This window comes from Leptopilina boulardi, unplaced genomic scaffold, assembly GCF_019393585.1.
Source record: "Leptopilina boulardi isolate dan_hultmark-lab unplaced genomic scaffold, ZJU_Lbou_2.1 LbouV2_389, whole genome shotgun sequence".
Taxonomy (NCBI): Eukaryota; Metazoa; Arthropoda; class Insecta; order Hymenoptera; family Figitidae; genus Leptopilina; species Leptopilina boulardi.
In genome coordinates this window covers 301,476-318,145 of record NW_026137961.1, presented here as the reverse complement: position 1 = coordinate 318,145, position 16,670 = coordinate 301,476, and the positions used below count along the sequence as shown (strand labels likewise).

The 16,670-nt window shown below is 32.6% G+C and overlaps 1 protein-coding gene across 1 annotated transcript; it reads right to left on the bottom strand.

The window, feature by feature from the left end:
• Positions 1-5,929: 5,929 nt before the first annotated feature.
• LOC127288485 (uncharacterized) lies at positions 5,930-6,772 on the bottom strand. The gene has a single exon (XM_051315962.1). The coding sequence runs from the start codon at positions 6,770-6,772 to the stop codon at positions 5,930-5,932; it is 843 nt and encodes a 280-aa protein (XP_051171919.1).
• Between the last annotated feature and the right edge of the window lie 9,898 nt (positions 6,773-16,670).

The following is a 16,670-nucleotide window of genomic DNA, read 5'->3' as shown; positions in this document are numbered from 1 at the left end:
TTTCTATTTGATGTATTTGACTTTAATGGCGACGACATGGAGCACATTCCAGTGGTGCCAGGCTGCACACCAATTCCACTCCCACCATGCCGCCCGTGCGCCTCCCACCATACGGCCACACACACAAGTGTAAAGCGTGCGCTTACTCTTGTAGGTGTGCCTATTTTTCGTTTTCCTCATATTCGCCCGCTTCAGCTGAGCGACTATGCCTGTTTTTACCGACAGCCGGTTAATTTCACGCGCGAACTTTTAAATTCTTTATAATATAAATATACTTTTATTAATATTTTTATAGATATTTATTAATAAATAATTAATAAATGATTAGTAATTAATTAATAAATAACCGATAAATAATTATTACATAATTAACAATAATTTTTAATTAATAAATTAATATTTAATAATTATTAATTAATAAATAATTATTGAATAATTATTAATCAATAAATTATTGTTAAAATAATTGTGCTTGTACAATTATTTATTTATAATTTATTGATTAATAATTATTCAATTATTATTTATTAATTATTTATTAATTAATAATTATTAAATATTAATTTATTAATTAAAAATTATTGTTAATTATGTAATAATTATTTATCGGTTATTTATTAATTAATTACTAATCATTTATTAATTATTTATTAATAAATATCTATAAAAACATTAATAAAAGTATATTTAATATTTAATTATTGAATAATTATTAATCAATAAATTATTGTTAAAATAATTGTGCTTGTACAATTATTTATTTATAATTTATTGATTAATAATTATTCAATTATTATTTATTAATTATTTATTAATTAATAATTATTAAATATTAATTTATTAATTAAAAATTATTGTTAATTATGTAATAATTATTTATCGGTTATTTATTAATTAATTACTAATCATTTATTAATTATTAATTAATAAATAATTAATAAATAATAATTGAATAATTATTAATCAATAAATTATAAATAAATAATTGTACAAGCACAATTATTTTAACAATAATTTATTGATTAATAATTATTCAATAATTATTTATTAATTAATAATTATTAAATATTAATTTATTAATTAATAATTATTAAATATTAATTTATTAATTAAAAATTATTGTTAATTATGTAATAATTATTTATCGGTTATTTATTAATTAATTACTAATCATTTATTAATTATTTATTAATAAATATCTATAAAAACATTAATAAAAGTATATTTATATTATAAAGAATTTAAAAGTTCGCGCGTGAAATTAACCGGCTGTCGGTAAAAACAGGCATAGTCGCTCAGCTGAAGCGGGCGAATATGAGGAAAACGAAAAATAGGCACACCTACAAGAGTAAGCGCACGCTTTACACTTGTGTGTGTGGCCGTATGGTGGGAGGCGCACGGGTGGCATGGTGGGAGTGGAATTGGTGTGCAGCCTGGCACCACTGGCACATTCTCAAGAAACACGTTCAGAGTTTGTTAAAGGGTGGGGGGAACTAACAATATGATTGGCAGATTAATTTTGGGGGGGAAAATGAAACTGCACAAAAAATAAAACTATTTTTGATGCCTTTTCATCATTATTCTTAACTTATTCTTCGTGTGTGTTGCTTACGTATTGGTCTGAAAATTCAAGTGTATATTTTTGCATGAATCCTAAATTCGTAGAGAATGGTAGATTATGCGATCGCATAATTGCATAATTTTCTAAAATCAAGTAAAACCATAATACTATTGTGTTAGTTTGTATTTCGGACCTTTTGCAATACGTTTTAAAAGCGCATAATATTGCATAATTTATATGTCATTGCATAATTTTACTTTTTTTGCATAATGACCGCATAATTAGCTCAAAATTGCCAAAATAGTGCTTTTTTAACTAAACCAAGAAAAAATTTTTTTGTTAGTCTCTTTATTAAATTAAAAAAATTTTTTAGATAAATTAATCATAAATGAATACTCATTTCGTACCAATTTATTTTATTTTTCTGAAAAATATATCATCTTTTAATTTCTTACGTTTATTCACGGAAATGCAGACCTCTAGAATAAAATAATTAACATTTAAATAATTAAAATAATATTATTAATTGTACTTTCTGAAAGATGAGATATTAATTTTCAAGAAAAAAATTTTAAACCTGCAAAATTTATTTGTTTATACAATTTGCATAAGATAAATTTTTTTCTTATATCGCTTCTACAGAATTTTTTAAAATGATTCGATTTCAATGAAATATGGCTTATTTTCTTCAGTAAATGATTCTCTACGACTTCACCGTAAGGATTTTTAAAGAAGCAGGCCATTTTGCAAATACAGCTATTTGTTTAAAAAAATTTTAATTTTTTTTAAACAAATAGCTGTATTTGAATCGTTTGCTGTAACACGTTCCCACGCCTTCTCAACTAAAACTCTATCAGCAGCGTTTCTTGCTTCAACGTTTTTTCGATTTTCGGAATATGAGATATCGTGCTCCTTACAAGCGGCGTCCAGAAGATTAATTAATATTGATAACCAGGCAGATGTAATTCAAATGGTAACTTATTTATAAGACTATTGGCTAAACCTTTCCCTCGAGAGCGATGATGAATAATCATACCTTACTCTATGAAAGTTTAAAATAGAATGACTGAAAGGTTATATAAGCGCTGTATTTATACATTTTACAACAGTCTACATCAGGATGCGATTCAAGGAACAACCTAATAAGCTGCCAGTCGTAAATCTGGACTCAATTGTTGAACAACAAGAGAAGAAAGTTAAGCGCCATGGTAGTTTATTATCAGGTAGTATTCGTGCAATTTTCTGTGGCCCATTAAATTATGGTAAAACAAATGTATTACTGTCTCTAATTCTAGATCCTAATGGTCTTAGATTTGACAACATTTACTTATACTCAAAATCATTACAACAACCAAAATATAAGTTCTTAGAACAAGTTGTGAGTAACGTTGATGGAGTTGAATATTTACCATTTAGTGATCATGAAGAAGTAATTGCTCCTAAAGATGCAAAACAAAATTCAATATTTATATTTGACGATATTGCTTGTGAAAAGCAAGACAATGTAAGGGCATTGTTTTGTATGGGTAGACATGTTGACGTTGATTGTTTTTACCTCTGTCAAACATATGCTAGAATTCCTAAACATTTAGTACGTGATAATGTCAATTTATTAGTCCTTTTTCGTCAAGATGAGAAAAATTTAAGACATGTGTATGATGATCATGTTAATACTGACATGACATTTAATCAATTTCGAGAGTTATGTTCAACATGTTGGAATTCAGACAAATATGGCTTTGTAGTAATTGATAAAGATTCTAATTTAAATGATGGAAGATATAGAAAAGGATTCGACAGTTTTCTAGCACTATAAATACACTATAATTTTTTAAATATTGTTAGTATTGTTTTAAAGCTTGAAATATCAACATGTTTCATAAAGAGAAAGAGTATCTACGTCAAATTGCTAAAGCTAGTGAGGCAATTAGATAGAAGCATCGAATATTAAAATTAGGGAAGGAAGCTGTTGAAAATGTTTTGAATGAAACCTTTAAACCAGTAGTTCAACCTTTACAAAAAATTATTAACTTGACAGATTATAAACATGAAAATGTTAAAATTGAAAAGAAAGAAGAGATTGAAAATAAAGCTGCATCTGATGATGATGATAGTGATGATGATATAAATTATATGAGTACTGATGATGGTGAAACACTAAAATCCGTATCTGACATTGATAAATTAGTTAGTAAATATATATTCTTGATAAAACATAATAGAAAACAATGTTTGGATATGCTATATGGAGTACGCAAAGCTAATTATGGTTCCCTTATGATTGGTAATAAAACCATAATCTTTAAAAATCACATTGTAGATAAACGTTTTAAAATTACCTCTGTGTTATTAGAACTTTTATTTAAAAACAAACCTGAAAAATCATACATTAGTGAACATGATATGAATAATTATAAACAAATTCTTACCACCTCCAATGCACATAGAAAAAACTATAGTTCCTCTAACTCTATTCATAGAGATAGAAGTTTTAAATACATAAATATTATATCAAAATTATTTCCTTCTACAAAAGAATCATCTATAAGTAGTAGTTCACTACCTAAATTTATGATTGCGAATAAAAGTTTTAAACCAGACTATATTTATTGGGATGTGAGGCTAAAATCATATATTAAGGTGTGCTTTAGTAAATGTCATTCATTTCAATAATCAGCATTGATCTGTTCGGACATCCTCTCCGTCAAGGAGGAACTGTAATAGCAAGACGTGGACCTACTGGAATTGGATTTAAAGTTAATTCAAGTGGACACTTTGATATAGATAATAAAAGACTTTGTAACGTTAAAGACGCTGAAGAACTGCATGATGCGGTAAATCTAAGACTTGCACAAAACATTGTAAAAAACGAAATAAAAACTATTTTCCAAGTTACGTCATCATTAAGATCATCTATTGATGACTTGAATCTTTTTATGCAAATTATTGAAGACAGAGTTAACGAAAAACTAAAACAAATTGAATCACAGCAAAATTTATATTTAATGCAGCTAAATTTATTAAAGAATGATGGCTGATAAAAAGTTAACAGTAGTAACTGAACTTCATACACAGGCTAGAAAAAATTTCCATCGCCGTCGCGTAGAAATGCGTGATATTGATGACACCTGGCAAGCAGATTTAGTTGAAATGCTACCTTATTCAAAAATAAACAAAGGTTACAATTATTTACTTACAGTCATAGATATTTTATCAAAGTATGCTTGGGCTCTTCCAGTAAAAAGTAAAAATAAAAAAGATGTGACTAACGCAATGAAATTCATATTTGAAAAAGGACGTATTCCAAAGAACCTTCATTCCGATAAAGGTAAAGAATTCTACAATTCTCAATTTGAAGCTTTAATGAAAAAGTACAAAATTAATTTTTATTCAACATACAGTAACTTGAAAGCATCTATTGTTGAAAGATTTAATAGAACACTTAAAAGGAAAATGTGGATGCAATTCAGTTTACGAGGAAATTATAAGTTGTATGATATATTACCTAACCTCATTTCTACTTATAATGACACAAAACATAGAACAATTGGAATGAAGCCTAAAGATGTTACTGCACAACATGTTGATATTTTAAAAGATCGAATCTCGAAGCTCAGAAAAATTCCGTTAAGACGATCTAAATTTAAAATTGGTGACAAAGTGCGAGTTAGCAAATATAAAAATATTTTCGAAAAAGGTTATACTCCTATTGGACTACTGAAATATTTACAATTGATAAAGTGGAATCAACTCAACCTGTGACTTACAAACTCAAGGATTACCAAGATCAACCCATCAGTGGAGGATTCTATGAAGGGGAGCTTCTAAAAGTGAAATGTTCAATGTTGAATCAATGTTGAATCAATGTTGAATCAATGTTGAATCAATGTTGAATCAATGTTGAATCAATGTTGAATCAATGTTGAATCAATGTTGAATCAATGTTGAATCAATGTTGAATCAATGTTGAATCAATGTTGAATCAATGTTGAATCAATGTTGAATCAATGTTGAATCAATGTTGAATCAATGTTGAATCAATGTTGAATCAATGTTGAATCAATGTTGAATCAATGTTGAATCAATGTTGAATCAATGTTAAATCAATGTTAAATCAATGTTAAATCAATGTTAAATCAATGTTAAATCAATGTTAAATCAATGTTAAATCAATGTTAAATCAATGTTAAATCAATGTTAAATCAATGTTAAATCAATGTTAAATCAATGTTAAATCAATGTTATAATGTATATATGTAAGGAATTTTTAAATAAAAAACACATGAAATTAAAATACAATTGTTCTATTTATTTCTTTTATCACAGCCTTTACATTTCCCGACATTTTTTCTCGAACTTATCAACTATTTACAAATCGTCGAGATTTGGGATCGCATAGTGACCCCACGGTAGAGTGTCGGTACTCCCCGGTAACAAGTACCGTTTATCGTCTTGTGGACTTAGGGCTACCTTCAACTGTTTCACAGTTTCGACATTGTGTAGCCGCGATCTAATGTTATACTGTGTTCGAGTTTGAATTTCAAAATCTCGTAGACATTTAACATAATCATTGAAATTAATAGTCTTTTTTACAACTCCGGATTTAATACCTTTCGCTTTCTTAATAAACTCTTTATCTTCAACGCGTACGCTATACATCTTACTCCGCAAGCCAACAAATTCCGTAACGATTTTGCCATTGCACTCATCATTCATGAGGCCAAGCACTTTTTTGATGGCTTGCGGAATACCGTACGCGTTGTTTGAGGGGTAATCTGACGTATCAAACTTGTGGATATCTTTTTTCATATCTTTGTAAATATCTGTACAATTGACTTCGTAAACTAGACTGTCTGTATCGGTATACAGCAGTTTACAATTATCACCGTACTTTTCCAACATATAGCTGTAGTGGAAATCGTAGATTAGCGTCTTAGATATATCAAGTACACTGAGCCCCACATAGATCGGTTTGTTGAGCAGTACCTCAGTTTTATGTAACTCAATGGCAACCAAATTTTCATCGAAAATCGATCGACTGTGGAAATTCGGCCGTGCGATGAGAGCTTCGGCTCCGTAGCGGCCAAACCATTTGGTGACAAGCTTCACATCGACATGCTTACGGACATTTTCCATCGTCTTACCATACACCGCGTTGTTCATGAGCTTGAACAGATTTTTCTCTAACTCATTTTTGGCGTTGTTTCGCATTATTGTGTTATAATCGATGTAGGGTTTAAGCCAAGGTAATTGCTTAAACTATAAGACACGGTGGATTTTAACAAGCTTAACACTGTTTGCAAGAACTTGCTTTAGCGTTCGATAGTGAATGACATATTTTTCTTTGGGCAGGAGAGTAGTTAATAATTTCTCTTGCTTCGATAAAGGTGGTTTTGCATTTTCAGCGCAAAATGGCATATCTTTATGAGTATCGTGGATGTCTTTAGGATACTCCAAGTCGACTTCCAAAATGTACCCGACTGAAGCGTCGTCAGGTACATTAAAGTCAAAGGATTCATCAACGTTGTCAACCCATTTGAAACCTCCATATGGGAGCGCTTGTGCCATTGCCTAGCCATACAAATTGTTGACATCGAAGTACATTATATAACTTGTATCTTCGTTTTCATTGAATTTCTCCATATAAGGATTAATCGCTTTGGCATAGCGGTTGCAACATTGACTAATGCCACCTCTGATACCTGACTCAAGAAACATGATCATATCGATGTCGGTTATAAGTTGCAATGTTATGCATGTATATTTCAGCATAGCATCATGCATGCTCATACTCTTCATCAGAAATGTCGGCATCGTAAAGAGTACTGTAAAACTTCTCTTTGGGAGGTAATTCAGTCTCATCAAGCTTTCTCCGCGAATCTAAATACTCATAAGGGAATACACCCTTTCGCGTTAATAATTTAATTTTATCCTGATCCGTACTGGTAAAAGCGCTGTTTACAATTTTATACTCGTCTAAGTACGATGCGAGTTTTTCTAGGGATGCTGCCATGAATCGAAACGAGTCGATAAATCTTAATTTGACCTCACTCCCCTTAACATGTTTTGTGAAGGAGATGTACTTCTTCTTGTTAATGGGAAGGAGGTAAATTTTCCCTTCAAAGCTCGTCGAAATCGCGTGGATTATAAAATGTGCGTCATAGCCACTTAAATTGTGAAACACTACGGGGATCGTTTGACAATCTTGATAGTTTAAATTACAAGACTCATGTGCAGCACCCCTATACTTGCCAGTAAGGTGACAATGATCGCGGACTTTCTTTACATTCACCGGTATTTTCTGATGACAAATGTGACAAATAGTCGCTCGCTTGAATTCATTGATTTCCTGAGGAGTTAAGGTAGTCATTGGTATTGGATTTTTAAAGATATTATCAATTTTCTCAGACAATTGCCTTAATTCTTCAGCAAACCATTTAGCAGGGTCGGTTTCCTGCTTCGGACAGGGTACATACGTTGATTCGGAATCGTCATAACTACATTTTATATAATAACCAATACTCAAAAGCTTATGGCGCTGAAATACTTCAGTCTTACTCAGATTGTTTACATCTTCATCGGCGGGAAGAAGTAAACTTTCGCAGTCAGCGTAAATCACATAAGGAACTTTTTCCTTATTTTTATAATTTTTGAACGTGATTGTACACTTATCAGGCTTTGGTAATTTAATTTTACACTCATTCACCTTTTTACAATTTTCGATGTGTTCATTTAATTTTTCTACCGAATAAAAATAGTGCAAGCATCGGTCACAGATATACTTCTTTTCTCTGCGATTTAGACAATTGCTTAAACAATAATCGCGATAAATCTTTTACCCACACGTAGTGAAAATTCATGAAATCACCATCATCGCATATTACATTCTCTTCAACTTTCTCATCCGCATACATATCCGCAACGTATAAGAGATTTACATGTTTATCTCTTTTCTCCGCAGTAAGGTGAAGAGGATGCACCGAAAAGTCACCGTAGAACTTTGAAAGGCCATAGACGTTAATTGAGATGTCATTCAGCTTTTAAAATTTTGGGACATTTTTTAACGCTACTGGGAATTCAATACCTTCAAAATTTAATTCATCTTTAAATTTATTGTAGCTGGCAACACGCTCCTGATGTGACACGTTTGAATGCAAGGCTCAGAGTACCGCCCACTTAAAGCACTCGTTGTCCCTGTTTACAACATTAATGCATGCATGCTTGTTTTTAATTTGCGGAGGTAAGTTAATGTAAGAGCTTGCAGGCAAAGGGTTGTATTTATTTACATTAATTTCTAACCTTATAATCGATTGAAGGTTCCAATTCGTACCCTTTGCGTGAAACTCTTCCACGTTGCGCAAGATTGGCTGTTTAATGTTCTCATCGAACCAATCATCTATGAGAGTTGTGGTGAAGACACTGTTAGCCTTGCATCCGAAAGAAATAGGCTTCACAACCTCTTCGCCATTCTCAACCCTCTTAAAGTTGTCGATGAGAACACCGTACACCAAAATGGGGCCGTACTTGTTCAAAGCATCTCTAATGCGGTCCTGAAACAGCCTGGACGCATCGTCCAAAAACACGCTAATATCAATATGGACTACATTCAGGACCGCATTAGTGTATAGTCTATATGCAAAAGCACTCTCACACTCTTCCCAGCGCACGCGATTATTAATGTCTGGATCACCGATTCCAGCGCCATCTACAACGTGCGACTCGAATAAAGCCCGATATCGAACGATGGATTGCAGAATGCACACATATCTCTGCTTTTGATGTGTAAAGTACATCGATTTTAGAATGCTCGACAGCAAATTTTCATGTCTCGAGCATTCTGCAACCCATCGCTCGATAAATGTACGCCTTATACCTACGTCACTCAATTGTGGCACCAACTCAAGAGCTTCCTTGATGAGTGGTAAGGTGACGTCACACTCATCAAGGATGGTCCTGTAGTTGGGATGTTTACGTGGTCCCTCGGTGGTTGTGACCTTCCGCTTCATCTCTATAATCACGAGAAACACACTTAACCTAGAAAAGAACAAACTTAACCTAGAAAAAACACACTTAACCTAGAAAAAACACACTTAACCTAGAAAAGAACGTACTTACAAACTAAATACTTAACCTAAGAAATACAGTAAATATAACAAAAAAGATAGTAAATATAAATAACAAAAAATACAGTAAATGTACAACAAAAAAAAACAGTAAATGTTTAACAAAAAAAAGACAATGTAACAAAAAAGACAGTTAGTAACTGGCAAGGGAGACTGTTGCGACTGCGAACAGAAGAAAGAATGTCTAATTTCGCTCGCGATCCCGAATATATACCAGAATATTTGCTCGCGCATACGCCGTATAACGTTTATCCCTACTCTGACTTTTCACGCACTTCATTCCCCACTCCATTCACCCTCACTCCGACCTTTCACGCACTTCATTTCCCACTCTTACCTTTCGTGCATGCGTAGAAAAAACATATACTTATGGAAAAGTGAACACGTTTATTATAAAAAAAGTTAATTAAAAATTAAAAAAGTCAATTAATAACAAGGCGCATGACAGTACGCTGGCGGCGACGGTAGCGACGCTGTCGCCGATCTGGGCCGGGTGGCTGCACCCTGGGTAGTGTCGTCAGCTACCTGGACACTGGGGTTGACTGCGCCCTAGGTTGCGGCGTCGGCGACCTGGACCTTGGTGGAGAGCCCAACTCCACCCAAGATGGCGTCTCTGGCTGGTGCCAATGGTGCGCTGGCGAGGTTGCTGGCAACGGCAACTCATTGCCTTCATTCTGCAACTATAGATATTATATTATATATATATATATATATATATATATAGTCTTTAAATGAAAAATTAACGAATTTGGAAAAAAAATGCGTGACATTGGAAAAAATGTATAGTGATAACAGTGTAGAAATGCCAACGGAAATATACATTAACGAGAACAATAATAATGAAGATGTAAATAATTTTAACTATCGGGACAGGTTATTGCAACGCAACAGTAAAATATTTGATAAGACAAATACAAAGAAAAAACCTGTTATTAAAGAAACAAATGAAAATTTAAGGAATAACAGGGGCGAAAAAGGCGGACAAATAGAGACCTAAGGGTATTGACTATGGGCATTTGAAATATGAATGGAAAGAAAGGCGTGCGAGAAGGAACAATATTGTGGTTAGATATCGTGATCCTGAGAAATCTTTGAGCCAAGATGATTTGTTGCAAATAACAATGACAAAATTAGGTTTAGATGGAAGTGAATTTCGGCTCAAATAGGGAAAAGAAAACTATATATATTTGGAATTTAACACCCTCGATGTTAAGTTAAATGTAATGGATAATAAAAAAGAGTTTAAAGGTCTCGATTATAGGTTCGATGACGATCATACGACAAGGGAGATAGAAATTCAGAGATGGTTGAGGCAGGTAGCAGAACAGGAAAGAGAAGATGGATTTCGTGTAAAACTGGGATATCTAAGGTTGACCGTGAATGAAAGGATTTGGAAATTCAACGAGAGAACGGCGAAGATGCAAGAATTTTTTCGAGAACAAAAATACAACTAATGGAGAAAATAGAAGGAGCGAGATCTGTAAAATGGTGCTGTGGAATACGCATGGGTCAAGAAGGTTTAGTGAAATAAAAGACTTTTTAGGAGACTTTGATATAATGATTTTACAGGAAACGTGGTTGGATCAGGATAGTGCTAAAAAGGCCTTAAATAATCTAGATTTAAATTTTAAATATTGGGTGAAGAGTGGAATTAAAAAAGCAGGTGTTAAAAAGGGAAGATTATCGGGGGGACAGATTGTGGGAATAAAGCGTGATATAATTGAAGGTTGGAATGTATTAGAATGGGAGTTTGGGATGATTCTAAAATTTAAAGATTTATTATGTATAGTTTCCGTTTACAATAATGTTGGTGACCTGTATGGAATGTAAGCTTAAATATGTATTAGAAGAGGTTATGACAAAGTATGAAAATGTATTTATTTGTGGTGACTTAAATGCAAGAGTTGGGGAGGAGCAAATATGTAATGAGGGAGGGAACCAAGATATAAATGTAAATTTAAGAAAATCCGAGGATAAAACTGTAAATAATAATGGCAGAAGATTGATAAAGCTATGTGAAGAATTGGGTTTGATAGTGTTAAATAGAAGATCGAATGGGGATTGGGATGGTAAAATTACTTATATAGGAAGTAACGAATTGTACCATGGTTCTGCAATTGATTTGATAATAATGGTTGACAGAGATAATTTGGATATAGTTAAAAAGCTTGAAATTATACCAAAGATAGAATCTGATCACCTGCCTGTTTCTTTGCATATTCATGGGAAGGGAGAGAAATTTTGTGAAATTGAAATGGGAGATTTAAGATTTGATAATAATAAAAATAAAGGAGAAAAATTAATATGGGATAAAAAAAAGGTACAAAATTTGAGGGAGGGTATTAGGGAGGGATTACGAGGAATGATGAGAGAGGGAGAAAATGGGTATGATTGGGAAAATCTTAGAACATTAATTTGGACAGCCGCAAGAGATGTAGGATTGGTGAAGAGGGTAGGGGGCATAGGGGAAAGGATAAAACTAAGCCAGTATGGAAAATTCTCAGAGGAATGCAGACATATAAAGAAGGAGGTGTGGAGAAGCTTAAGGGAATGGTTGAAAGATAGATGTCCAGAAAAGAAAAAAATGTTAATAGAATGTAGAAATAGACTTAAGAAAATTGAAAGGGATGAGAGACAGAATTGGATAAAGGAAAGATGGGAGGAAATTAGCAAGGCGAAGGATGTTTCAGGTTGGTGCGAAGCAATAAATAAATTCAGAGTAGCAAGAAGACAAAGGATAACGAGCGATATCAAAGATGAGCAATGGGTTGAGCACTTCAAAGGACTATTGAAAAAAGGTTTTCTCGATCAGCTACTGATTAATGAAGGGGTCAATCCATGGGAAAGATTGACAGGCTTAGATTTAGCTTTATCGGTTGACGAAAAATTGAATGAATTATTGAGTGTGGAGGATGTAGAGGTGGCAGTACGTAGGATGAGTAATGGAAAAGCTACTGGAGAGGACGGAATTCCAATAGAATGTATAAAAGTATTATGTAGTGAAGATGTGGAGGTTTTAACTTCGATTTTAAACAAAATTTGGGTGGAGGGAAAATTACCAATAGGGTGGGAAAAAGCCAGAATTGTGCCATTATTTAAAGACGGTGATGTAAATAAAGTGGGTAATTATAGAGGTACTTCTTTACTTAATGTAGGATATAAAATTTTAACGAATGTTTTAGCGAATAGGCTGAATATTTGGATTGATGAGGAAAAAAAGTTGAATGAAAGTGAGGCAGGTTTCAGGAGAAATAAAGGGACAAGGGACCATATCTTTGTACGTAACACATTAATAAATAAAAGGTTGCAACAAAAAAAGGGAAAGCTTTATGTAGCATTTATAGATTTCCAGAAGGCATATGATACAGTCAATCGAGAATTAATGTTAAGAAAAATTTGGGAATTAGGAATAAGAGATAGGATGCATGCAATGATTAGAGAAATTTATAGAGTTACTAAGGCAGAGGTGCAGACTGAGGGTAGAATAACGAGAGAGTTTGAGGCAGATATAGGAGTTAGACAGGGTTGTGCATTAAGCTCTATACTTTTTGACGGTTTTATTGACGATATAGACGAAGGATGGTCAAGAAAAGGTGAGGCAGGGACAGTGATAGGGAAGGTAAAAATTAGAGTTATGAAATATGCAGATGACATAGCGGTAATAGCAGAGGAGGCAGACGAATTGAAAAAAATGTTGAAAACTTTAGAGAAGTATGTGTCAAGGAATGGATTGAATGTGAATACGAAGAAAACAAAAATTATGGTTTTCAGAAAAGGAGGAAAAAAAAAGAACGAGGAGTGGTAATTTAAAAAAGAAAGGTTGGAAGTGGTAAATGAATTTAAGTATCTGGGATATTGGTTTAGTACGAAGAACTCAGAACAAAAGCAAATAAACATGATGGCGGGAAGGGCGCAAAAAGCAGCAAATGCAACGTGGGGATTGATTAAAAGAGCAGGGAGGGATAATGGAAAGGACAGAATTTATTTGATGAATGCGTTAACTAGGTCTGTGGCGATGTATGGAGTAGAAATTTGGGGCTGGGCTAATCTAAAAAGTATTTGTAAAGCACAGGGGAGATATTATAAAATGGTGTTGGGAGTAGCAAGAAATACTCCAAGGTATTTGTGGAGGACGGAATTAGGAGTAGTGGGTATAGAATATTCAGTTAGGGAAAGAGTATTTAGGTATATTAGAGATATTATGGAAATGGATGAGGATAGGTGGCCTAGAACATGTTTAAGAGAGGAAATGAGGGCTATTTTAAATAAGAAACCTACGAAATGGGGAAGAAATGTAGAATTGGTTTTGGAGGAATAAGAAGTTGAGGATGTAGGAAGGCTTATTTGGAATGGGAAGATGCGGCAGAAGTGTATAGAAGGTGGAAAAATGGGTTGAATAATTGGTGGAACAGAGAAGTGTCAAAAGAAAGAGAAGCAATTGGGAAATCAACGTTTAGTAAATTATATAAAGAAATGATGCCAGGAGAGAAGGGAGCTGAGTATTGGGGAAAGCATGTACGGAACAAGGAATGTAAAGAAATTTGGGCTAGGATGAGATGTGGGAATATAGGAAGAGCTTATAAAAAGGGATACAAAGAATGGATTTGTCGATTATGTTCATGGGGGGAGGAAACATTGATATATTTGCTTTGCTGCGCTGAAGCTTGGAATTTTGCAGGAGGAAAAGGTTAAAAAATGCATGATGGATTGGAAAGGTGACAGGCAGGAAGAGGAGTTAAAGGAAAAGCTTGTTGAGACTTTGAGAGGGGAAGTGTTAGAGGAGTTGTGTTTGTTTATTATATTATATTATATTATATTATATTATATTATATTATATTATATTATATTATATTATATTATATTATATTATATTATATTATATTATATTATATTATATTATATTATATTATATTATATTATATTATATTATATTATATTATATTAATACTCACGTTATATATGGACACCTTCGTCACATGGCACTCATAGCATGTGCACCACTGCTCCATGGTCGACCGCTCGCTGTAGTCTGTACGGGTGGAGTGTGCCTCTGCCGTGGTGCTCCGACTCTTATAATCCTCACCCCACCGTGAGCGCTCACCCCACCACGCGCTCTCAACACCTTGTGTGAGCGGCCGTTGAGTGAAGCTCCTACAATTTGAAGACGCCGTCGGTAACGCGCGAAATTTAAATCCAAAGCAATATAAGTTAAAATATTTAATATATGTTATAAATTATTAAACTTACCTTAATTAAAAAGAAATCAAATTTATTAATTGTAAGTATTTAAACTTACCTTAATAAATTAATAATATGTATAAAATATTAATTCAAAGAAAATGTAAAGTATTAATATTTGGTTAATATCGAAAGATTATGAAACTAATTTTACATAAAAATAAAGCGTAGAAAATAAAACTAGTGTGAAAATCTATAAAAGTATAGAAATAAATTGTATAGTAAATGAAAATTATGTAAATTCTTAGCAGTGTAAAAAAATTTCAAGTTATGCAAAATAAAATATAGCACATTAAATATAATACTTTTAAAATAATATACAACACCAACAAATAATATAACACATGCAAAATACAAATAAAAAACAGTAAATTAGAAAAAATAATGTAATGAAAACTGTAGAATATACATATGTATGAGGTGCGCTAACTAAAAAACATTTTTATCACATATGTACATTTACTAAAAAATAATATAAAACAAATATAATCTAGACTTAATAATAATTGAAATAATACATTTTAAAAATATAATATATGAAAAATTAAACATTTAAACAGACGATAGTAAGCAAGCATTTTTCAAATGTGTAAGAAAACTAAAAAACACCATTTTTATAAATGACTAAAAGAAACTTTGAAAATGAATAATAATGGAAATTACGAAAAAACATATAAAACGAAAAAAAAGGAAACATGCAAAATTGTCTGTAAAAGAAACTATATAATAAAAATAATATAGAAAGACTAAATAATGAAAACTAGATTAATGTGAAAATAGAATGATGTCTTTGAAACTGAACTAGCAAGATTTTCACAATTTTAACATTAAAAACAAAAATGTCAAGTATAAAAAACTAAAATAGTCAATACAAAAAAAAGATGAAAGAAATGAAAACTGAACTAATAAGAATTTCACAATTTTAACATTAAAAACAAAAAATATTTAGCATAAAAAATGTAAGGGGAGTCAGCACCTTTAATTTTGACCCCCTTAAAAAACTAAAATAAATAGTCAATAAAAAAAATGAAAAAAACTAAAGAAATGAAAAAATAAAACTAAAAACTAAAAGAATAAAAAAGCATGAAGTGAAAAGAATTAAAAATCTACCTCATAATTCTCATTGCCCTCCGAAGGCGTTGACGAACAGTTCCTCTTAATGGAGGAGGCTCAATTAATATAGCCCGCCTTGGAGGAACAACTTCTGGCACCGGCCTTGCTTGACGAGCTGCTAATCTTGCTTGTTGTACTGGAATTGGTGCAGGAGGTGGTGCTGCTTCTACCGCTGGTACATTTTCATAAACTTCAGCTAATTCCACCTCAATCAGTCTTGGTGGTTGTGGTGGTAATCTTGGAATTTGCCTAGGACGTGTTCTGAGGCGGATCCATGGAGCTGGATCACGACTGTTATCGTAGACAAATGGAATTTCAGGAGCTAACATTATTAATGCTTCTGCCACCGCAACTTCAACATTCATTATTTGCTCCAATGGCATTGGGATATCTTCTGGTGGTAATGGAATATCCTCTGGCAGTATTACTGGAATCTCAGCTTGTATTTCCGGTAGTATTACTGGAATCTCCTCAGGCATAATAGCTACTAGAGGTAGTTGATCCCACCTCCTGCACGGTCTAATAAAAAGTTCCGGTCGTTCAGGATCGTAAATTTCCTCCCGCATTCGCTCCAAAGCCATGTTCATTTGATTCTGAAAATTTCAATATAAAGATAAATAAAAAATTTATACTGA

Bases quoted from the DNA above. Each gene is read 5' to 3' on its own strand.
- LOC127288485 (XM_051315962.1), bottom strand. From the start codon at position 6,772: ATGCGAAACAACGCCAAAAATGAGTTAGAGAAAAATCTGTTCAAGCTC.